Genomic DNA, 19,576 nt, shown 5'->3' with positions numbered 1-19,576 from the left:
TGAAAGATATTAAAAATGAACTGATGTATTCCTATAGCAAAACTACATGCGCCACACAGTGGGGAGGGGGTAGGACACTAAACTCTGATACACAAACTGATTCTGATTCTGTACAATCTACAGAAGCAGAATCCGAAACTCTCCCTGAAACACAGAACACTGTTGATTCAGTTGTGAGTTTCCACTCAGACACTGATGATGGTGAAGGTGGTGGTATGTACTTAGAGCCTATCAGGAATTGGGAAAGGCTCAACAACCGTTACAGAGCCCGTGAAATGTATTTTGAATTTCGTTTTGTGAATCTACATAGAGCACGCTCCTATCATGAAGCCATTGCTGGCATACACACTGCCATTCAGAGTCTACTAGACACTGTAAATAGGGTGATAGGTCCCAATGATTATGTTCAACTCAGATTACAGGGTGACCGCCTGAATAATCCTCTGTTTATGGTCAGAAGAAACAGGAATGAGTTAAATGCTGAGGAATACTTAACAGCCATTAGCAACGTACTCCAAAGTTATGCTGAAATCTTGGGGGATGATACTTAAGGTTAAATGTCGTAATAGTAAACCCTCCAGAAGGGGGCACCAGAAGATCCATAATGACCATCCCTTATAGTTCTATCATAGAGAGAAAACAACAACATATGATTGATGCTCATATACATGGTACCAATCTCTGTTTTGCCGGTGGGGTCCTGGCCCTCCTGTCTAATAGTCCTACACTTGAACAAATAATAGTTGATGCTGAGAAAATGCACACAGACCTTGGTTGGTCACCTCAGAAAAAGGTTTCCCTAACTGATGTGTCAGCTGTTGAACAGTATTTGAAGGTCAAGATACCCGTTGTTCACTGGAATGGCACTAAGTGGGTTTTTTTTTTAACTGATGAGCAAAACTACACAGACACCTGCTACATGCTGTTGTACAATGATCACTATTATGGGATTAAGAATATTAGTGGCTTCTTTGGGTCTAGAAACTTTTGTCAGATATGCAGTACACCCTATTCTCACACACATGATTGTCTGTACACGTGTCGGCGCTGTTTGAGAAAAGAGTGCCCTAAAAAAGTAGGGAGAATACACAGATGCCCCACATGCAAACTACAGTGCAGATCCAAGGCCTGTCTAACCAGACACGAAAAACTTGCATCAGAGGAAAAGGTAGATTGCACTCTGAGAATATTATGTTCAAAGTGTGATCATTATGTAGATTTAAACCATGAAGCTAAAAGGGTTTGTCGTGGGAAGCAATGCAGAACCTTTTATGACTATTTTGAGGATATTGAAAATCATAACTGCTACCTAGGGAAAATTAATCAACCTAAACTATCCATCAGATATGTCTTTTATGATTGTGAATGTAGACAGGAAAGTGGCATACATATACCAAATCTCATTGTAGCAAAAGCTTTTAAAGAGGAAACAGTGAAATCTGTTCCTAAAAAGAAATGGAAACCCGCTGGTGAGACTTGGGAATTTAAGGGTAATTTAAGGGGAATTTAAACCCTCAGACCTGAATTTTAAGAAAACCCATTTCATATGCCATAATTTTCGGGGATATGATGCCTATCTAATCCTAGGTAGGATACTCAAAGAGAAGTTTGATGTTGATTTGATTACTCAAGGTGGCAAGGTGATATGTATAACTATCAAAAGATTGGGTATAAAATTTCTGGACTCCCTATGTCATTTACCAATGGCCCTGGCGAAGTTACCCAAAGCCATGGGCTTCCAAGAGGCTAAAGGATATTTCCCCCATTTCTGTAATACTCTGAAAAGTATAAGCATGCATATGTATTCAGTACTTGGTTTGGGCCCCTTTTGCAGCAATTACTGCCTCAATGCGGCGTGGCATGGATGCTATCAGCCTGTGGCACTGATGAGGTATTATGGAAGACCAGGATGCTTCATTAGCGGCCTTCAGCAATTCTGCATTGTTTGGTCTCATGTCTCTCATCCTTCTTTTGGCAATGCCCCATAGATTCTCTATGGGGTCAGGTCAGGCGACTTTGCTGGCCAATCAAGCACAGTACACTGTATACTTTTCAGAGGTCCGATATTGTTCTATTCTTCAATCCTTGTCTTCTTGGTTCCATGTAATATTCTAATTTTCTGAGATTGTGGATTTGGGGTTTTCATGAGCTGTACGCCATGATCATCACAATTATAACAAATTAAGGCTTGACTTATCTCGCTTTGCATGTAATGCGTCTGTCTCATATATCAGTTTCACCTTTTAATTTGCATTACTGAAATTAATGGACTTTTGCACGATATTCTAATTTTCCGAGTTTCACTTGTATTCTGTAAAGGAAAAGCCACACGTACCATAAGCCTTAATGCTAAGTATATGGTACTCTTCAAAAATCCTAGGGATAAGTTACAGATTGTAACTCTGGCATGCCAAATTTTCCCAGGCAATGTCAAATATTTCATGGAGGCATATGCTGATGCTACTCAAAAGCCCTATGGTTATCTGGTTGTGGATTTAAATCCTGAAACCCCAGAATCCTACAGGCTCAGAAGTGGTCTTTTCCTCCTGACTGGCCAGTGGTGTACACCATGAAGAAAGTACAGACTGGATACAAAAGGGGAGGTCTTTAATCTTTGGTGACACATATTACAACCAGGCCTCCTCTGAGGGACATCATGTCTAAATGCGTGAAGAGAAATCTTGCCCTCTTAAAACTTATTATTAAAACTCCTCCAAGTCAGAGAAAATCCATTTTATGCTCAGCGTCTGATGACCTAATTGCAGCTATATCAGAGATAGCATTGAACACCTTGAAAGGGAACATTCCTTTATCCCCAAGACAGGTGAGCTTACTAAGAAGAAGGCGCAGCTTAATTAAAAACCTAAGTAACAAACGCGTGTCTCTAAGAAAAAAGTAGCTGCTTGTAAAACAATCTGGGGGGTTTATCGCTCCTCTCTTAAGCATTGCCATTCCTCTGATAACGGGTCTTTTAACTAGACGCTAATGGAACACCTGAAAAAATGTTCTTGGTTCCTAAAAGTCAATTAGAAGTTTTAAAAACTAATTTTCCCAAGGAGGAAAACATCAGAACGGGTGCTATCTATGCTTTAGACGCTGAAATGCAAGGGGTTCTTCAGAGGACAGGTTTAACAGAATATGAAAAAGCTAAACTCTATGAAGCTCTACTTCAAAAATATTTAACCCACGTAAGAAAGGGCGATGAAGAGAAAGGAAAACTAAACCTGTTTCTACCACAACCTGAGTTGCCTGCTGCTGAAGTTCCACATAGCATGGATCCCTCCTTTCAGGAGATCTTGGACACTTTGCCTGTGCGCTCTAGGAACTCAGCAAAGATTTTGTTAAACAAGCTGAGGCTGAGGCTGAATGCTCCAGTTACAGCGTGGGATGAGAGGGGTCGTTTCGTCTATACGGGGACTGCTGTTGAGGGTTCCAACATGGTGGACCTGATCAAAGCCTTCACCCAAGTTCATGCACTGCACCCCAAATGTTTCCCTAAAGGCTGGGATCTGTTCATGAGTGGTTTGGCAGAGTTAAATGTCCCTACCTCTATTGCAGGAAACCCTACCAGCAGGGATTTTTTGGAGCATGTGAAGAATCCAACCCATGCAGCTAGCCCTCTGCCCTTAACTTCTACACCCAGGACTCCTAAAATACCAGTGAGAACTCACTGGCTCCAGTTGTAACCTGTTACATATAATATATATATTAAAACAAATGTGTCAAATAAAAATTTTTCTCTGAAATATATTTTTCCAGCTGGTAGTTGCTGTTTTGGAGGGTAAGGAAGACGCAAGCACACATACTCTTTTTTAAAAGCCTCAAGGCTTACTTTATTGTTCTGTGAAAATCAGTACAAGATCCACAGACTTGGGTGTTTTGGAAACTATTTGGGGCATGTCTAGGTATGCATTTCTTTTTCTTAACATACATCTCCACCATTTGGTCATTTCTTTCTAAATCCTCAGAATACAATTCTTGAATCTGTTTAAATGTTAACCCCTTACTCCTCTGTTGCAGAAAAAACACACAGTGGTAGCCACATGTCACGGAATCTGGAGCTTGTAGCTGACGTTGTTGAAAGATTATCTGGTTGGCATTTTTTCTCAGGAAATTCATGATGGTTTTGGGAAACAGAGGGTGATTTGGGGGGTGTCCATAAGAATCAAAAAATTCTCCCCTGTTATCCTCTGTCAAGTAGATGGCAAGCCAATGCTCTCCGGCCTGATTGGAAGGATGTGTGTTCACTACAAGACCGGACGGTCTTTGTAGCAGTCTCTTTCTCGGCAACCCATCATTAGGAAAGACTCCAAAGAAGGTCTTTTGGGAGCAGGGGCTTACAGGCAACACACGCGTTAACTGTATGCTATCCATTTCACATATAGTCAAACAGCACATTCCTCCTGTGATTTATTTCTATGAGATTATTGAATACTGCATACACAAGCATGTTGATTGTTGTCGGTAGGGGTCTGGCAAAACGTATTTCTGCTCTCAGGTTCCCAGTTTTAATCAGGGAATAGTGACCCCCACATTCTTGGTCTGGAGTCAGATCAAAAGCTAGCAGTGTGTAGCCCTTCCTATATTCTTCCCTGTTAATGAGCAGTGCTCTATCTTCCAGATGCTTACCAGTGGCCTGCGCAAGGCCCATGTACTCGCGGACACAATTACCGGTTTGAAAGTCAGGCTGGTAAGGCTTCATGGGCACAGGGGTGCTGTCCATATAAAGACATGCAAAGTTAATTTTATAATGCTTGAAATTGAAGGGGTTTTTAGAGAATGTTCCGCTAAAGGCATCATTATCCACAAAACCAATTATGACAGTTTTTGGTAGTTGTCCTAAAAATAAATTTTCCTGATTGCTGACACGACTTCCAATCGGAATGCTAAACACTTTCATACTCACACGATCCACAGGGTATTTCGCATTGGCTGTGAGCAAAGCCTCTGCATGTGCTAAACTCACAACAGGGTTCAGGTAACATTTCTTGATAAAGAGAGAAGCTGACACTATCTGCAACTTATATCTGGGGTTAGCCCCATTAGCCATCAAACAGAATGCATCCTTGCTGCGTGTTAGCTTAATTTTCACATCTACACCGTTTAACAGTAGTTTTTCTTGAAAAAACAGATCTGCATGAAGACGCCCCAGCAGGTCTACCTTCCAGCTTCTGGCTGTAAAACTGGACCTTTCTATAAATCCAGAATTTTCACCGTCCAAGGTTCGGACGTCCTGATGGTCGGCCGTGTCCTTATAAAATAAACCTGCTGAGAATTGGGTGGCTAGGGTGTTCTCGCTGTAATTCATCAGCGTTTCAATGATAGCCCTGTAGGGATAGGTACTGCTGCTCTGACTGACAAGACGGTCTCCCAGGGTTACATCCACCTGGCTAAACAGGGTCGCAATAGGGTAATTCACTAGCCCTACTGCTGCATCCTGGGCAAGAGCTGTTCCATCTTCATTGACAATTCTGCAGCATACGTATAAAAGCGTGTTATTTAAGTCCATGTAAAAATCCCCGGCCCCTGCAATAAAGAAATCCAGAGGGGCATTGTCTGCCAGAGCTGTTAAGGGTGGCACTTCAACATACACACTTCTTTCAATACTGGTTTGCGTAGAAGCAATTTGAAACAGGTCCAGTTCAGACTTAACACATTCTTCAGAGCTGCTATGTATAAAAGCCATTGTGTGTTTATAAAAGATATCACCAGCGGAGCCTCTCCTCTTCCTCTTAGGTCCACGTTTACGCTTATGAGCCTTCGGCTGTCTCACAGCTTTTCGTTTAAGAGGACAGGGAGGTCCCTTTAGTTGCACACGTGATGCTTTTCATTTTCTCTTGATATATATGAGCCCTGATCCTCCTTGGGTGGTTGGGTTATGGGCCATCCTATTCACAACTGTTTGAGTGATGTGACCAGCTATGTCTTTAGCAATACCTTGGGCGGCTGCTTTAAAGTGGGGTTTAAGGATCCCCAACCCCTTTATCAAAAGGGGTGCTGCCATCCTGAATAGGCGTCGGAATATACCACCTATGCCTGCACCATACATGACAGGCGTGCCCGCATAACCGGAGAGGGCCCTTCCTGCCTGGGCCCTGTAATAGTTTTTGTAAAGGGTGGGATCCCCATAACTTTTCAGAGTTGGCATTTTTTAGTTTTTAAAACTGCGCACCTCTCTGGGGACGAAAGTGCAGCTTCACAATCACCTTGCCAAAACGGAATGATACATTTCGGTCTTGGTCGTTCTTTATTTCTATGGTTATCGTGTCTATGTGGTGTTTGCTCACTGGGATATAATGGGGCTTATCGTAGACAATGGTAACACGCTCCCCATTTTTCCCTTGTAGGGGTACGTTCCGCAAAAGGCGCACATAGTGGTCTCCCACTATCTGATGTTCCACAATGTCTGTATAAACAAACAGCGTGTTAAACCCACCCATTATGTCTGCAGGGAAAGGGAATATTTTGGTAGGTGTGTCAGGATGGAGTCCTAACATGTGGGCTAATTCTGCTTCCGCTGAAAAAGCAAAAGAATTGTCACGACCAATGATCTGTATATATGAACTCACAGGGTCATATTTCAGGGTCGTACCCTCCATGGCTGCCTTGGTGCTTGCAATTTCATTAATATTGTCAACCAAATCTGTAATGCTTGGGTAATACCCCTTTCGTACAGTGAAGAGCCGCGTCCTTGGCCACCTGGTATATTCAAAGGGTGTATCCTCTGTAATAGTGTTCCAGCTGTGCGGGTACTGTATTTCAACCAGGCCCACTTCCCACTCTCCAGGAAGATCCAGGGGCTTTGCTAATTGGATAGTGTAGGCAGAACTAGTGTTCTGTGGGAAGGCCTTATGGCTGGCATTACTGGGTAGAGTAACATAAAACCCTCTGCCTGCCATTCTACACCGGTTTGCATAGATCTGAAGCAGGCACTCAGCTGTTGAACTTATCAGGCCAACCTGCCCACTTCACTAAATGTTGTTTTACTCTTCCACGTCCATTTGTATCTATAATTTTTTCAACCCTGTACACTTTGTCCACCCCCTTTAACTTTCTGCATTTCTTCCGGATAGAAGCTGCTGAGAACAGCCTCCCCCATGTAATCTTTTAACAGGTAAACAGGTCTTTCCCTTCTTCTGATGACTTGGTCCACTATAAACAATTCTGTGGTGTAGTTCTGTTCATAGCCTTTCTCAAACCTTCCTTTAATCTTTAAAATCCTGACATGATCACCTTTTTTTAGCGTAAGAGTCTTGGCTTTTTTGTGGCTAGTATTACCGTAAACAGTTTTCCATACAGCCAACTCATTGGAAGGCTTAACATCCACAGGCCTGTTTTGTATGGTTCTGTGAAAACTGTGGTTATAGCTCTTTATGAGTTCAGGTAAAACATCGATATATCTGAAGGTGTTGTGAGCTGTAAAATACCTCCACATTCGGTTAAAACGTTCAACCACAGCAGCTTTGACATCATTGTTCGTGACGAAATGGTGTATTTCTTGTGCCTTTAATAGGGCCCCTACTGTCTTATTTAAAAATTCACCCCCTCTGTCCTTTCTAGGTTTTCGTCCTTCACTGGAAATAGCTTTAAAAACCCTTGCCACTTCCCTACCCTTTTTGTCTTTTAGAGGTACACACCATGCGTATTTAGATAGAATATCCACAACTGTCAATATGTACTTGTAGTCATCGTTGTATTTAGAAAACTGCTGCATGTCCACTAGATCGGCTTGCCATTGTACATCAACCCCTGAAACAACTGTCTTGTTTCTTTTAAAGTGTATCCTCGCAGGTTTATGCAGAGTGTAAGCATCCTGCTCTGACAGCCATGTCGTCACTTGTCTTTTACTCAGCTTAGTGTTCTGCCTGGCCTCTTGATATAGAGGTTCTACACCACCGTAGCTCCCTACGTTCCCTGGTGTATAGTATATTTTCTTTAGGATTTTATCCTGTTCTGCCATGGTGCTACTTAACACAGGTATGAACACACATTTTTTCAAACAAAATTCTTTTATTGATCGTTTTCAGCACAGACACATGTGATACAGGAAACGTTGACATCGCCAAGATGCATGTTCTCAAAGTTCCTGGCCTGTACAAATAAGAGGGGACAATACTTTAATAAAACAGGGCATTAAGTAAAACAAACTAATCATACACAATAAAAGGCATATGGCTCACCATCTTGGGAACCTCCACATTTTCATTTAGCTCTTCAGGCATGGCCTTGGTAACCAGACCACTATCCATACATTCCTCCTCACCTTCAGCTGCTGATGTAATGCTTACATCCCTTAAGTAATCCTCTGTAGGGCTGGATGGCCATGGTGTCTCACAATCTTTGCACAACCAACAACTCTACTCGGCACACAGGGACTCCCGAGGCCTGATGAGCCACACTCATCAGCACCCTTATTCAGCGGATGCTTCTTATTCACCCTTTTTTTCCTACGCAGCTTTGGTTTCACAGGTGCTTCTGTTTCAGAATCTGATGATGATGAACTCACATTTCTGGGATTGGGGGGTACTCGTTCTCTCCCCTCAGTTTCCACAACCGCCTCTTCAGACTCTCGGGGTCCAGTTCCCATAGATGGTTCTTCAGCCGGCTCGTCCTGCTCCTCAGCTGCTGTTTTCTCTGCAGGTGTTGTAAGTACACATCCATCAGTGACATCCTCCTCACTCTCAGATGCTGATGTGAAACACACAGCCCTACAATAAGAGTAATGAGTCTGGCTAGGACTCGGCGTCTCACATTCACATGATGACCAATCTTCGCTCGAACTGCAGCATTTGAGCACACAATAGGATACCCTTGGCCTGGATGACCACAGCTCAGATCCGCACCCACACTCATCAGAATAAGTATACTCCCCACATGAACTATCACAACATTGCTCATCACACCAATCAAAGTGGGGTCTGCTCCTAACCCATTGCTTTTTCCTACGCAGCTTTGGTTTCACAGGAGCTTCTGTTTCAGACTCTGATGATGATGAACTCATGTTTCTCTGCTTTAGGGCTGTTCCTGGTGGTTCTCGGCTCTCAGATTCCCACTCTACTTCTTGAGGGTCTCTGTTCTCCGTTTTCACAGGCACTCCTTCAGGAGTGGCACAGGAGTCCAGATCTTGTCCATTTTTCAGGCTCGTGGGTGGAGAGTAGGAGAGGCTCCTCATTAAACCATATTTGGAACGACCCCTTCTAGGTTTCACAGGTGCCATCGGTAAAGGTAGGGTCACGGGGCGTAAGGGTGTACTGAAATCAGACATCCTCTCTGCACAATGACCCCTTTTGCAGGAACCTACACCCTAGCATGCTACTTATGTCCTACAGTATTCCTTTTCAACCAATAAGAGTTCAGTGACACGCAGGGTGGGACCTACTTCCTACTGGACCTCACTTGTCAGGTGGGTAGCCCTCATAGTACAGGAGGCTCTGGGCATGCCTGGACATGTTCTCTGGAGGGTTTTCAACTCCTCCCATACTGTGGTGACATCATGCCCTTCAGTGGGTGGGGCTTGATGACGTCTTGCCCTTACTAGGCTCTGGCTTCACTTTGCCCATAGTTCTTGCCCATACTTAGTCTATGGCATCACTTGCCCTTACTTAGGCTCCACCCAGGTATGTATATAAACTACTTGCATTTCCCATTTGGAAGCCCCTGCTTTCGATCGTACCTATCCAAACATTTTGTGTTTCTGCCACAAACTTACAAGGAGAGCTTAGGCAAACCCCAATGCCTCAGTCATCCCATCTGTGATATGGTGAGACTCACCTACCCTACAGGGCTGTTATATGAGTTGCAACAAGACACAATGGTCAGGATTCTCCATTGCCTCTCAACAATTTCCCAGGGACCCAATATTCTCCTCACCTTCACCTTCATCCTCTTCTCACTCTTTCTTCTGGGCACTTTTACATCCAGTTCCTTAAATATTTCCCAAGCTTTTTTAGTTTTCTCCCAACAGACCTAGTGTCCTACCTTCACTAGGTTATGCAATGTTCAGTCAGCAACTCACAGCACAGGCCCAGCTCAGGAAAGGCTGCTAGGCCAAGTGGAGATCAGGCCTAAGAAGAGGACAGGATTGAAGAAGAACCAGAGAACTCCTGCAGAAAGGAATAAGAGGAAAAGACAAAGTCCCCAGGAGATAAGCCAGCAGAGCCTGGATGCTGGACAGACAGAGACTCAGACATTAGAAAACATAGCTAAACATGCTATTGTAACAACAGCCATTCTGAGCCTCAGCAGGGCTTAAATAGAGGCCTGTAGGTCTCCACCCTGTAGCTGGTCTCTTCAGCCCGTATTGGGTGCAGCTGGTTCAGGCTCTACTGTTGCTCTTGAGAAGACCCCTGCCTCACAAGTAGGTCTCTCCTAGGGAGATGCTATGCTGCCAGTTGGGTGCTTATTTTCCATTGCTGCAGATCGGCCTGCTTCAGGGTGTAAGTTAGGGCAGATACTGACATCCAGCCCAATTCTGCCTTGGTGTTCCACAAGCTCTTTGGGTGAATATTTGCTCCCTTCCCCTGAAGGAAGAAAACCCCCATCTCCTTTGCCGCCCCCCCCCCCCCCCCCCGCTTCATCCATATGAGACATGGAAAGGACCAAACTATTGACGTGATCCTTCCTATGCACCTTCCATTCACACTGAGTGGTCCTCACCAGCTCTTCTTACTTTAACGTCCCCACCCCCCACTTAACCAAAATATCCCTTGCTTTCTTTCCCCATCTCCTGTAGTAATAAGCATCTAGTCAGTTAAGCACATATGCTTAAGGCCCATTCACGTTATGTTCAACACTCATACGACGAGTGTACAATGTACACAGGTATAGAACTGTACACAGGACAGTCATTCACATGTTATCCTGAGTGCAGCTACAGAAACACACTTCCTATCTGTACCACAATAGGGAACAGATGTGAAGGGAATAACAACAACAACAACAACAACTTTATTTGTTAGCTGCCCCATAACAAATTGTTCTCTGGCTTATATCCTGGCCTATATCCAGGTTCACTTTTAAAATGAACACAGGCACAGTCATTCACACAAACAGGTGTACAGATGAACAGCATAATATCTAAACTAGGGTTCAGACAGTAATGCTGTGGTGAAGTATTAGTGGCCAGACACGTGAAACATCTTGCGTGATCTGTGTCACGTGGAAATGTCATGTGTGTTTCATTAGATACAAGTCAAGCCTCTCTTTGGAATTCAATAAAATATAGTTTTATTTCTATTTTAAACCTGTGGGTTTTCAGTTCTTTTGAAAAGCGGTCTATAACTGTGCCCTCACTGATTTTTTTTTTAACTCTGTTTGCTCTTTGTGACATCACTCTCTGTGACATTACCAACTGCCCTCTCAACTGTCAGCTGCTCAGAAGTTTCTGGTGGGAGCAAAAGGGGTTGATTTCTGCCATTCCTGGAGCCATTCGTATCACTGAATGAGAGAGAGGAACTGGGAGAGGAGCTGCTTCCTTCTCGTCTCTGCTTTCCTCTGCCAGGGTTAGCAGAAAGGTTGATCTCCAGATGATGCAGTTAAAGGCTTCAAGGACACCAGCAGGCCTTTCTCTCCTGGGCGCCTTCAGCATTGTGCCAGGTGCAGGATAAAGATCATGATGGATGGCAAGGGGCTTCTCTTCTGTGCTGTGAACCATTTCATCATGTGGTGAGGAGTTTCAAGGGCAGCCCTGCCTTCCCTCTGTTCCCTTTGGAGGAGATGTAGGGGGTTTCTGTAGAATTTCCTTTATCCGGCTATTAGCTAGACACCTTGGTTCACTGGGCCGAAAGAGGCACTTTAAAAAGTAGAGACCCTTCCTTTGAGCAGGGGGAGAGCAATTGTCCCTCTTCAGCACTGCACAGCGCCCTTTCCAGGGCCTCCCTTGTGTCTTTTTTCTGAGCATGTGGCCCTTTGGAACAGGGGACCATTGCGGGGGTGTGTGTGTGGGGGGGGTCCTCCTCTTGTGCAACATGGTTTGGGGGACAGCCCTGCTCCCTGGGCCGAGAGGGACCTTTGGGAGAAGTCATGATTCTTTGAATCTGAGCAGGCAGAGAGCCCCTCCCAGTGGCTGTGACTGCAGCCTCCCTTGTGCTGCCGCTGCTTAGAGTGCACATCCCTTCAGGGCAGGGAACCATCTTCAGGCCCTCTTGCGGCCCCCAGTTTGGGAATCGCCAATGTGCATATGCTTGTGAGTCCTTTTGAGACAAGGAAACATCTTTGGGCCTTCTGTGACACACAGCTTAGGTTCCATCCCTGTTAACTGAGCAAAAGACTTTTAAAAGTGGTGCCTTGCTTATATTTCTGGGTGGGGGGCAGGGAGCAACTGTCCCCTAATCAACTCAGCATAGCATCCTTCTGAGGCTATTGCTGGTGTCTCTCTCGAGCTGCTTAGACGGTGAGCCCCTCTGGGACAGGGAACTCTCTTCTCATTCCTTTTGCAATGTTAACTCTTTTTAGTTTAAAATGGCATATCAACATTTGTAATAATTGTGGGTTGGGTGTGTGACTGGAAAGAGTGACAAGATCACATGGTCCCTCGTCCCTGCTTGTGTGCCAGGCTGAGAGGGAGGAGTCTGGTTTTGTTCAGACACACCTCTGAACGTCATTCAGACCCGGGAACTGTGGGTTAAGTCAAGAGCTTACATATCTGGATGTATCTGATTTTTCTTTATGTCAAGAGAAAAAGAGATACCAAAGCAGGACCATGAAAGATTTGGGGGCACAAGTGTCTTCTGTCTACCCGGAGGAAGGTCAATCAAGAAAGTTCTGGATTCTTGAACCATGGACCAGGCTACCTGCATGGAGGACTCCTGGAGGGGGTGCACTTCATGGAGACTGGGGGAAATGGGCTGGGCAAGAGCATTGGTTGATGCATCAGAAGTGGGGGTAACCCTGGGGGAAAGTGGCTGTGCCATCTTAGAATTCACAAAATCAAGAGGAGGAGACACTTCAAGGAACCAGACATGCACCTTGGATTTCAGGCAAGCTGACTTGAATAAACTGAAGATTCAGCTACTGTGAAGGGAAAGCAGGGCTCGTGGATGAGACAAATTTAAAATTTAAGCCAGATAGGATTCCAAAGCTAGACGTCCTAAAGGAGAACCTTGACATAGACTCTGAGGGGTTCGCTGATGAGGAGAACCCTGATGCAATCCCCAAAAGGGCTTTGGATAAGACACCCTTGAGTCACATCATGAAGGAACCCAAGCCATCAACCTCCTGGGATCTCCCCACATCTCTGCACCTTGTGACAGATCTGCCCTCCCCCCACCCCCCAGGAGGGTTCAGCTTGTGGGGCAAGGACAGATCCCCATATGGCCAGCAGAGAGGCACCACCATCCCTGTCAGATCCCCAAGAGTGACAACACTACTGGGCCCAGGCCAATCTGCAACAACAGAGAATAAGCGCTCCACTGAGAGTTCAGGAGAGACTTACTTGTGAGGAAGGGATCTCCTCAAGAGGAACATTAGAGCCTGAACCAGCTGCACCCAGTAAGGGCTGAAGAGACCAGCTACAGGGTGGAGACCTGCAGGCCCCTATTTAAGCCCTGCTGAATCACAATATGGCCCTTGGTACAATAGCATGTTTAGCTGTTTTCTAATGCCTGTATCTCTGTCTGTTTAGTATCCAGGCTCTGCTGGTCTCTTTCCTGGGGCCTTTGTATCCTTCTCTTATTCCTTTCAGCAGGAGTTCTCTGGTCCTTGTCCAAACTGTGTTCCTGTTCTCTTCTTAGGCCTGATCTCTACTTGGCCTAGCAGCCTTCCCTGAGCTGGGCCTGTGCTGTGAGTTGCTGACTGAATATTGCATAACCTAGTGAAGGCAGGACACTGGGATTGTTGGGAGGAAACTAAAGAGGCTTTGGAAATACTTAAGGAACACAAAGTAAAAGTGCTGAGGAGGAGGAAGAGTGGGAACTGGAAAAGCATGAAGGCAAGGAAAGCAATGGCGAATCCTGAGAGTGGTGTCTTCTGATTCATATCACAATCCTATAAGGTAGGTGAGTCTTTTTTCCTGGTTAGGGGGAGGGCATCCGTAATCGTGGGTTGTCAATCACTGCATGCTCCGAGACAGGCCAATCACAAACGAACAGCTCCTCTACTCCCTGCAGCCTGCCCCCTAGTACCCAGTTCTGGTCCTGTCTTTGCTCCGGGCAGTTCGTTTTTTCCTAGCTCTGGATACCTTGGATCGTGCTTTACTCAATTCTTCTGTGTGCGAAGGGGGGAAAGGAGTTGCTTAGTGTTGATGCCTCCTTGAGTGTGTCTTTTCCCCTGTACTGGACCCGTGCGGGTCAGCTCCCTAGTCAATTTCACTGGATATTGAATCCCTGACTGGGCAATGGAAATTGCACACACTGGCGACATGCTGAGAGGTTCCCTTTCGGAGGGCCCTCTCTCAGATGCCCCTAGGGATACCCCATTAGTTTCCTCGGGAGCTGGGGGGGGCGATGGATCTGTCGCTCCGGCCACCTCGATCCTGTGCGCGGGAGAGGGTAGTGCGCCGATGAAAGCCCTGCCGCCTCCTATTAAGGCGCTTTAAAAAATCAAAGCATTTGGAAGGAGAAAAGCGAAAGAAGAAGAAGAAGGTGAAAAAAGTCACCTCACTCAAAGCTCCGTTGAGCGAACGGCTACAGCTCCGTCAGGTGCGGAGCCAACTGAGAGAGAAAATCTCCTCAGGTTTTCCCGCTGAAAGTGCAGTCGCGCCCGCCATTTTACCTAGCCTGGCTCCGATCGCTTCTCTCAGTCAGCAGGCGCCTCCTCTTCCTAAGCTGCCTTCTGGCCTGGCGGGGAGCAAGGAGCAGGCAGCTGAACTTAATGTTAACGAAAAATCGTTGGTGGTGAGTGCTGCTGGAGGCGCGTATGCTACGGCTGGGGGCGCGAAGGCGACAGCGGCTGTGGGGCCGAGTGGTCAGTTACTGTCAGCAGCAGAGCTTACTTGGCTGGGCAGCTTTATTCAGGAGCGTTGCCTGGCGGTCGTTTCTCCGCTATTGCCCGTTATGGGGAAAACAGGGACGAATGCTACCCCTTCAGTGGAGACCCACACCCCAGTGGTGATTGTTAATGATAGCCAAGGGGGGTCCGCTCTAAGCCAAGCCCCCCTGGCAGTAACCGCACAGGGAATAGACCCCGCTATGAACCAAGCTCCCTTGGGAGCGCCCGCTGCAGCTCCGATGCGCAGGGGACGGCGGCCATCCTTTTCCTCTTCCCCTGGTTCTAGCCCAATCTCTCGGTCTATACCTGTGGGAGAGCGGGTATGGTTAAGGAGTAAGGTGGGGAGGAGACAACATTTCAGAGTATGTGATATTTCCTCCTCAGAAGAGGAGGAGGAATTTTATCTGTCTTCTAAACGTAGAAAGATTGCAGGCGAAAGTTTACCTCATAATAAAGTTGGCTTAGGTGCTAAAAGCACTGCAACAGTGCCACCTGCAGGGGAACCTGCAACATTGCAACCTGTTGGAAACCCTGCAGAGGCTTCTATGGGCACGGGTTTTTCTAATCAGCCTACTTCTTCCTGCATTCCACGCAATTTGGGTTCAGGCTCTACTGACTCTGAAAAAGAGGAAGGGGAGCTGTCTGACGAGCAGGCCCCCTCAGACAAACCAACTTCGAATAGGCTCTTTTCAGTGGCTGAGTTCGAAATACTTTTGGCTAAAGCGAAAAGAGCTATTAAGGATGTTTCCAGTGACTCCGGGTCTCAACCGCTCTCTGGGCTGGATCAGGAAGTATTTCCTTTAACCAATACCTCCCCGGCCACTGTTCCTTTTCCCTCTCTATTTAAGGAGGTGATGCTGTCAGAATGGGGTGTTCCGGTGGCTTCCAAACCTGTTCTTCATTTTCCAAAAAAATTATACACCTTACCCTCTGATATTATGTCTCTCTTAGCTACACCTGTCGTGGATGCCCCGGTGGCCCAGTTGGTGACTGGGGCACTGGTGAATAAGGAGGGCGAGGAATTTCTGAAGTCCCCTGAGGAAAAGAAGACGGACCATCTGTTGAAAAAGAGTCATGAAGCTTCGGCGACGGTTATAAGGGCTTTCACTACAAACTCGGTCTTCGCGAGGGCAACCATCCTGTGGACTAAGGAGTTAGCCAAATTGGTGCCACCTGAAAATACCAAACTCAGACAAGGATTAAATAAGATCGCTAGGGCATCCGCCCTTATGGCAGATTCAAGCCTAGACTGCCTACAACATGCGTCTAGGGCTATGGCAGCTAACGTGGCAGTTAGGAGAGGTTTGTGGTTGCGGCACTGGAGGGTGGATTCAAAATCCAAATCGGCCTTGGCCTCCACCCCTTTTTGGGGCGTTAAACTGTTTGGTGAAGCTCTCGAACCTGTACTGGTCGAGACGCAGGACAAGAAAAAGACGATGCCGGTAGGGCGGGGGGACGCTCGGAGGTCCTTTCGGGGAAACTCGGGGTTTCAGAGTTCCTTTCGCCCCTTCAGGTCCTACAACAGAACTGGATCGTCCGGCTTCCGTGACGGCTTCCGAGACAGAGAATTCCACAGGGCCCAGTTCAGACAACTTTGGCGCCAGCCATGGAATTCCAAGCCCAGAGGAACAAACAGGAAGCCTAATTACTCAGCCCCGTTCCAGGATCGGCGAAACCATAAGCAATGACTCGTGCCCCATCGGAGGCAGGTTACGAGCTTTTGCTCGATTATGGGGGGACACTACTACGGATCGATGGGTTCTCAAAACTGTCTCACGGGGTTATTGCATAGAATTCACAGCCTCGCCCCCGGACTTCTTTTTCGAGACTCCCATGTCCAGCGATCCAAACGAGGGAACTGATGCGCGCTGCCATCAGCCACCTGTTAGACATCCAGGCCGTGGAATCTGTGCAGGAATTCCCAAACCCCGGGGGGAGTTTTTCCCCTGCTCTTTCTGGTACCCAAGAAAGACGACTCTTGGAGAGCCGTTTTAGATCTCAAAAGGCTGAATCGGTATGTGCGGAAGAGGCCCTTCCGCATGGAGTCCTTCCGGACTATCAAGTCATCTATTCTACCAGGGGATTGGCTGGCCTCTCTCGACTTGTCCGAGGCCTATCTGCACATACCGATTCACCCATCCTTCCGTCGTCATCTGAGATTCGCTTACAATCGTCAATGTTACCAGTACAAGGCTCTCCCATTCGGCCTGTCATCGGCACCACGGGTTTTTACGAAAATAATGGTGGCTGTCATTGCACACCTCAGGGTACGGGGCATCCACACTTACCCGTACCTCGACGATCGAAGCAAGAGCCATTTGCTACCTTCTCAAACGTTGATACATCTGGGGATCCAATTCGATACGCAGCAAGACGTAGTCAGTCTTCCTACAGAGAGGAGGGAGAAAATCTACCGAGCTCTCAGACCCTGTTTCGACGACTCACGGGTTCCATTGATGCACTTGGCTCACGTTATGGGCCTGATGGTGACCTGCCTGGAATGTGTGCCTTGGGCGAGATGGCATGCCAGGCCCCTCCAGTGGCTTCTCCTTCCTTACCAGGAAGCCATCATGGAAAGGAAAAACCTCTGGATCAAGATTCCCAACGAGGTACGGGTCTCCCTCAGGTGGTGGAAGTCTCCTGCATTACGGAGGGGCATGTCGTTGGACGTTCCGGGACGCATCACGGTGACTATGGATGCGAGCCTATCCGGCTGGGGAGCCATCTGTGCTTCTCACCAGGCCCAGGGCAGGTGGGAAGCGGAGGACTTAGCACACAACATCAACTGGTGGAATTGAAGGCGGTTTGCTTAGTGTTACTAAAGTTTCAAACCATTCTGGAAGGGCAACATGTCCTAGTACGGACCGACAACGTCACCGCGAAGGCCCACATAAACCATCAGGGCAGCACGCGGTCCAAATCACTGATGAAAGAGACGGATCAGTTATTCCTGTGGGTGGAAGATCATCTCCAGTCCATAGTGGCAGAACACCTGTCAGGTTGTCTGAACCTGCAGGCGGACTGGCTGAGCCGGCAGTTCCTGGACCAAGCGGAGTGGTCTCTGCACCTAGAAGTCTTTACTCAAATTGTGAAACGCTGGGGGTTACCGGAGGTAGGCATGTTTGCCTCGGCCCTCAATGCCAAACTTCCCCATTTTTACTCAAGGCACCTGTGTGCACAAGCGGAGCAAGTAGATGCCCTGATCGCCAGGTGGCCTCCAGGCTTGCTGTACACCTTTCCCCTGCTGGCGATTTTGGGGGCGGTCATCAGAAAACTGGTGATCGAGAGGGCCGAGGTCATCCTGGTAGCCCCCTTTTGGCCAAGGAGACCTTGATTCTCCAACCTCATGGACCTATCTACACAAAAGCCGTGGCCACTACCGATGAGGGTGGATCTGCTGCGTCAAGGACCGATTTACCATCCGGATCCACAGTAGCTCCACCTCCACGCTTGGAGGTTGAGCGCGGGAAGTTGATTGCGAGAGGATATTCAAAATGGGTTCAAGAAACGATTTTGGCAGCAAAGCGTCCATCTACGACTAGAATATACCAAATGACCTGGTCAGCTTTCTGTGCTTGGGCGCAGAGATCAGGGGTGGACCCGCTCCAGGTGGGGGTTCCAGCAGTTTTGGCGTTCTTACAGGCGGGTGTTGAGAAAGGCCTGTGCCCTGCTACCCTCCGCTGCCAAACTTCGGCGTTGGCGTCTGTTTTGAACATTTCCTTGTCAGAATCCTCAAGTCTACACCCTGACATTCGCATGTTCCTCAGAGGAGCGGTTAATTTGAGTCCAACGCCTAATCACAGATTTCCCACCTGGGACTTGAATAAGGTTTTGACGGCCCTTACAGATAAACCGTTCGAACCCTTAAAGCACGTGCCTTTAAAAATTCTTTCGTTTAAAGTGCTGTTCCTAGTGGCTATTACCTCCGCTCGGAGAGTATCGGAACTGGTGGCGCTCTCTGTGAGGGATGACCTCTGCGTCTTCCAGGAAGACTCAGTGGTCTTGAAGCTGGACCATACCTTTTTGCCCAAGGTGAACACGGTCTTCCATCGCAGCCAAGATATTGTTTTGCCCTCTTTTTGTCCAAAGCCTGAACATCCCAAAGAAAGGACATGGCACAAGTTAGATGTTCGAAGGGTGCTCCGAATTTACATCAGACGGACGAGTAAATTTAGGAAATCGGATTCACTTTTCGTTTCATACTTACCCTCAAACCTGGGCTGCAAAGTCTCTAAAGCTTCTTTGGCGAGGTGGCTAAAATCCACCATTTCCTTGGCCTATGAATCTCTGGGTGTTGAGGCACCCCCAAATGTCACGGCACATTCTACTAGAAGTGCGGCGGCAACGGCCGCTTTTGACGCAAGAGTTCCTCTAGAGGACATATGTAAGGCGGCCACCTGGTCGTCAACCTCCCCGTTCATGAAGCATTATAAAATTCCGTCTTTTTACGCTCCGCAAGCGGCAGTCGCACGGACGGTGCTACAGAAGGTGGTCTGATGCATCCGCTTCCCACCCCTGTCAGTCAGCTTGGGTATGTCCCACGATTACGGATGCCCTCCCCATAACCAGGAAAAAGAAACATTGGTAGACTTACCGTGAAGGGTTCTTTTTCTGGTATGGGGAGGGCATCCGGCCCACCCGTGGATGCAGA

The 19,576-nt window shown here is 47.1% G+C and overlaps 2 protein-coding genes across 2 annotated transcripts; both read right to left on the bottom strand.

Moving 5' to 3' along the window:
* Positions 1–4,375: 4,375 nt before the first annotated feature.
* On the bottom strand, positions 4,376–5,308 carry LOC128332147 (uncharacterized protein F54H12.2-like). Its single transcript, XM_053266582.1, has one exon. The coding sequence runs from the start codon at positions 5,306–5,308 to the stop codon at positions 4,376–4,378; it is 933 nt and encodes a 310-aa protein (XP_053122557.1).
* Positions 5,309–8,010: 2,702 nt separating this feature from the next.
* On the bottom strand, positions 8,011–9,318 carry LOC128332103 (uncharacterized). The gene is made up of 2 exons (XM_053266452.1): positions 8,507–9,318; positions 8,011–8,091 (listed from the first exon to the last, which is right to left on the bottom strand). The coding sequence occupies exons 1-2, from the start codon at positions 9,263–9,265 to the stop codon at positions 8,011–8,013; spliced, it is 840 nt and encodes a 279-aa protein (XP_053122427.1). The 5' UTR covers positions 9,266–9,318.
* Positions 9,319–19,576: the final 10,258 nt, after the last annotated feature.

This window comes from Hemicordylus capensis, chromosome 1 (assembly GCF_027244095.1).
Source record: "Hemicordylus capensis ecotype Gifberg chromosome 1, rHemCap1.1.pri, whole genome shotgun sequence".
NCBI lineage: Eukaryota > Metazoa > Chordata > Lepidosauria > Squamata > Cordylidae > Hemicordylus > Hemicordylus capensis.
This window is presented reverse-complemented; position numbering and strand designations above follow the sequence as displayed.

Excerpts from the sequence above, each read along its gene's own strand:
- LOC128332147 (XM_053266582.1), bottom strand. The coding sequence starts at position 5,308 with ATGAATTACAGCGAGAACACCCTAGCCACCCAATTCTCAGCAGGTTTA.
- LOC128332103 (XM_053266452.1), bottom strand. The coding sequence starts at position 9,265 with ATGTCTGATTTCAGTACACCCTTACGCCCCGTGACCCTACCTTTACCG. Across the intron at positions 8,092-8,506 it reads TACCCCCCAATCCCAGAAAT|GCCAGGAACTTTGAGAACAT; the intron begins GTGAGTTCATCA and ends TTATTTGTACAG.